Source organism: Contarinia nasturtii, unplaced genomic scaffold, assembly GCF_009176525.2.
Source record: "Contarinia nasturtii isolate CC-2019 unplaced genomic scaffold, AAFC_CNas_1.1 Cnas_scaffold_4444, whole genome shotgun sequence".
Classification (NCBI taxonomy): Eukaryota; Metazoa; Arthropoda; class Insecta; order Diptera; family Cecidomyiidae; genus Contarinia; species Contarinia nasturtii.
Genome location: NW_022201735.1, coordinates 1 through 4,388, shown reverse-complemented (window position 1 = coordinate 4,388; position 4,388 = coordinate 1). Strand labels below are relative to the sequence as shown.

The 4,388-nt window shown below is 33.9% G+C and overlaps 1 protein-coding gene across 1 annotated transcript; it reads left to right on the top strand.

The window, feature by feature from the left end:
- Positions 1-2,639: 2,639 nt before the first annotated feature.
- LOC116351017 (putative helicase MOV-10) lies at positions 2,640-3,572 on the top strand (the record flags this gene model as incomplete). The annotated part of the gene is made up of 4 exons (XM_031783045.1): positions 2,640-2,901; positions 2,975-3,068; positions 3,155-3,416; positions 3,470-3,572. Coding segments are annotated over 4 exons (721 nt in total), but the record flags the coding sequence as incomplete, so codon positions are not given.
- Between the last annotated feature and the right edge of the window lie 816 nt (positions 3,573-4,388).

The following is a 4,388-nucleotide window of genomic DNA, read 5'->3' as shown; positions in this document are numbered from 1 at the left end:
CCTACTTTCATACAAAAATTTCAAAAATATGAAAAAATAGGTCAAAAGTCGACATGATGGCCAACAAATCGGCCTCTGGCTGGCTCAAATCAAAATGAATTTTTCTAAAAACTATTTTATTTTGTAGGGATGGACTCTAGCAATATTATAGAAGAAAAAAAAATTGATTTTCGTATCGCAATTTTGAAAAAAATGAAGAAGAAAGAAATTATTGTCTATGACCCCTCCCCCTGCCCCCTTGCATTTTGATCGACCTACAAATGGGTCTATCTTGTAGAGGGAGATCCCTAGAACACATGGCAACCATAAATGGATATATATTCAAACTTATTTTTCATTTTATTTTGATCGATTTGGGAAGATACTCATTTTTAGGGGAAATCGACCCCCCTGCGCCTGGGGAGAAATTCAAAATTCTGCTCCGATAGAAATTTTCTATTTTTTACCCCCAACATACCCCCCAAAGGGTTTTTTGAAATTTTAAAATTTTTCTAACGAGCCTATTATTTGAGACACCCTGTATATTATTGGTACCGCTGAGTAATTGAAATATAATATTTATTTTTTCACATAATTCGTCACGACATTAATTTTTTATCTTTTTTATTCACATTTCACATTGTTTTTTTTTATATTTATATAATAAATAAATCCCGTACAAAATTCAATACAATAACTGTCAAGTGTAGTTTTGTTAATAGGGATTGATATGGATTGATAAGTTTCTCGCGTGGTCCACCTGTCAAATCGCTGTCGTCGACTTGTTCGACGGATTTGTACTGGGTGCAACATTTGAACAACGTCTTCATTTTGAGCACAAACCTCCTTAAATTTTTAATGATCTTTTCTAATTCTATCTATAATGGAAATGTCTAGAGTGTATGTCAAAGTTCTACTTGGTACGTGGATATTTATGTTGCGTTTATATGGCTGTAAGATAACTGTATTTTTGACATTGTCGTCCCGTTGTTCTGATTGAAACGAACCTAAAATGGCGCAAAAAATGGTGAATATTTGTAGTGTCGTGCGCATCCCTGGAAGAAAAATTATGAGATGAAAACTGAATTTATAAAAAAAATCTTTTGATAGCAAAACGGAATGCAACGTATAAAAGTAAAATCGGTATAACTATAATTGCTACTGAAAAAAGGAGATCCTTTAAAAAACTGAACACACTATACAACATATCACCAAGTACTTCAGATACATTCTCTTTAATCCAATTTCCCGCTTTTCGTGTAATATTTTTAGTTCTATCCCAAGAATCATGTAAGAATTTTCCCACTTTGATATTATAAGTTGCATTGCGAGATGAGTTGGACGCCGTAAAAAGATCGGCGATTATTTTTTCCGTTTCCTGTTTCAAAGTGACATCTCCAAAACTGTCTGGGTCAATTATATGATAAATTCGTTGTCCACGTAAGCGAGTTTGAATCAAGCATAAATAATTCAGGATGAGAATTCATCGCTGATATTTTATAAGTATTTATTTCCTGGATATTGTAGTGTGACCAATGACTAAATTTGGTGCATTCCTGCGATTCATGCATTTCATACGCACGATGGTTACGACCGTTTTTTGTTTGCGCCTCGCGCTCATTTGCATGCAACGGCATCGAGCGTTTTCAATTAGGGGCTCACCCTCTTTGTTTATTTCGCTCGACGTAAACAATGCGAGGGAACGCATTGAGCTCTGTATGCTTATAACAGGCAGAGTCGTCGTCGAGGCAATTGTTATTATAAAAAGTGTGTCAACACCAACGATACAGTGAAATGCACCGAGTTTTGTGTACTCACAGCGTGAAGAGTCGGCGTCGGACGATTTGCTGAATGATTTTTCCTCTCACCCCACATCACGAAAATATACTGAACGTCCTATCCTTTACGTTTTAGAGTAGTCGCTATAATCTAAGCCAATGTATTTTGAATTGTTTTGTGTTCCCAAAAAATGTATAAAAACCCACGAAAACCTTGTAAAATCGTTCAGTTTCGAACGAACTCGCCTTCACTTCGCATCTAAAACTGTCTAAGCGTTCCAGTGGACATAACTACTCATCGGGACAATTAAGCAATCAATCGTCGAGGCACCAATATTGATTGACTTATCCCAAATCGTTGAAGCTGACCTGGGACAACAACCGAATGAGAATAGAAGTCACACTCGAGATTCGATTTAACTACGATTCGACCAACGAGCCCCAACTACTGACATTGGAAACGACTCTCCGCTTAGACGTATCAACACAACATTAAACACATTGGACAGTTCATTTGACAGTTGCAAAATTACGTGAAGAAAGTGAGTTCAAAACGTTCGATATTTCACTTTATGCACTTAATAAATCAAGTTTTCGCGAATCAACCACTTGCGTATTTATTTCCACTCACATCTCAGTTGTAATAATATCATTACAATATAATTTTCGTGATTTATGACCTTAAAAATGTCACATTCATCCAAAAGGTCCAGTCTCACTACTGGAAACATTGAGAATTTTCTCATCTTCTTGACATTGAATTTTGAAAGAAATTGGTTCTTTAATGTAACAGAAAAATGAATTTCTTGACAAATGAATAGTATAATTTCTTGCAATAATTTCATTTTTAACACAATGGTCAATATTTTCATCGGAAATTAGCGATTTTATGCATTTACCGCAGGCGACCCCAAACAATTGGATGCGGTAACAAAATCTGAGTTGGCTAACGTTTTGGGCTTCGGAAAATCACTAATGGAACACCTATTAGAAGGAACACTTTATAAACGTGATCCAAAAACAGACACATACAACAAACAATTTGTCACCATGCTAGTGAGAAACTACCGATCACACGAAGATATTCTGTACATCCCGAATAAATTATATTATGATCAAAAATTAAAAGCAGAGGCTCCAGAAAGTAAGTAACTTTTGTTTTCAATTGCTGTATTTTTTATATTGTTAAATATAAATTCTTGATTTTAATTTTACAGACATAACACATTTGATTAATAATGAATCTCTTTCGTCACCAGTGGTTTTTCATTCAATACGTGGTGAATGTAAAAAACCACGAGCAAACTCAAGGTAATTTCTAATCATTTTAATAGTATTTTTTAATTATTGTTATAAAAATCTAGATAAACCATTCATTTCTTCATTTCTCTATTTAGTTCATACAATGCCGAAGAAATCGAAATGATTAAAAAATATATTCACGAACTATTGAATGGGCAGACGCTTGGAAAAAAGTTCAAGGCAAATGACATTGGTGTGGTATCTCCCTACAAACTCCAATGCAATAAACTCAAGGATAGTCTGGAAGATTTCACTATAGGTGTTGCGGAAACTTTCCAAGGGCAAGAAAAGCTGGTGATGATAATATCAACCGTTTGTTCCAACAACATTTTACCTCAGTTTGTTCAAAATGAACGGGTAAGAGAAAATGATTATTGTTTTGTTAAATATTAATTTTTATTCTATTTCAGAGAATCAATGTCATGCTAACGAGGGCTAAGGCCCTCATGATTATTATCGGTAATGATGAAACACTCGCGGCAAATAACGACTGGCTTGAGTTAATTAATTTTTGTAAGATGAACAACACATTTTTTGGCGGTAGTTCGCCATTTCAGTAAAATCAATAAAACACTATAAAAAATACACTTTGTTTTTTTTTTTGAATTATGTTCACTTTCTCTCGATTTTTCTTCTGTAACTGTATGCTTTGCCCGAGTTTTTTTGACAAAAACATCCGAAAAAATTATTCTTTATTCGCTATTTCTGTTTGTTATTCATTCATTTGTTATTGTCGCTTCATATTTTGTTGTTTCATATTTGTTCGGTGGTGGTCACAGTGTACATTCACATTTTCGGTTTATATATTGGTTAAACAAGTAGACACCGGTTTTATTATATTTTGGAATGTTTGGAATTCATGCCGAAATCATCGGCAACATCGAAGACATTGAAGCAAAGGCAATAAGTGACACTCACAGAAAAAGTGGAGGCGGTTTTTCCGCAAATTATTGTAGCAACAGCAGAGCTGCAATAAAAATGTGTTTCTTGTAGCTTATTTTGACAGCTACGTACAAGTGTGTGTTTTGACATTTTACATTATTTGTAGCATCTGTATAAACTAAAAAACCAATGTGATGTTAATAAAACATTTTAATATTTATTTTTTAAATAATTTTAGAAATGTCATTTTGACAATTTAAATTCGTGATTTCAGAGATGAAAAAAGTGTGAAGGATTATTTTCCACCGAAATTTTCAACCAAATTCGACACAATTGCTCTGCACAAAGACAAGCCGAGATTCTGGAATCAAGATAATCATTAGCTTACCGAACTAAATGGCAGGATTATTTAACTTGTAAATATATGAAAAAAATTTGATATTCATT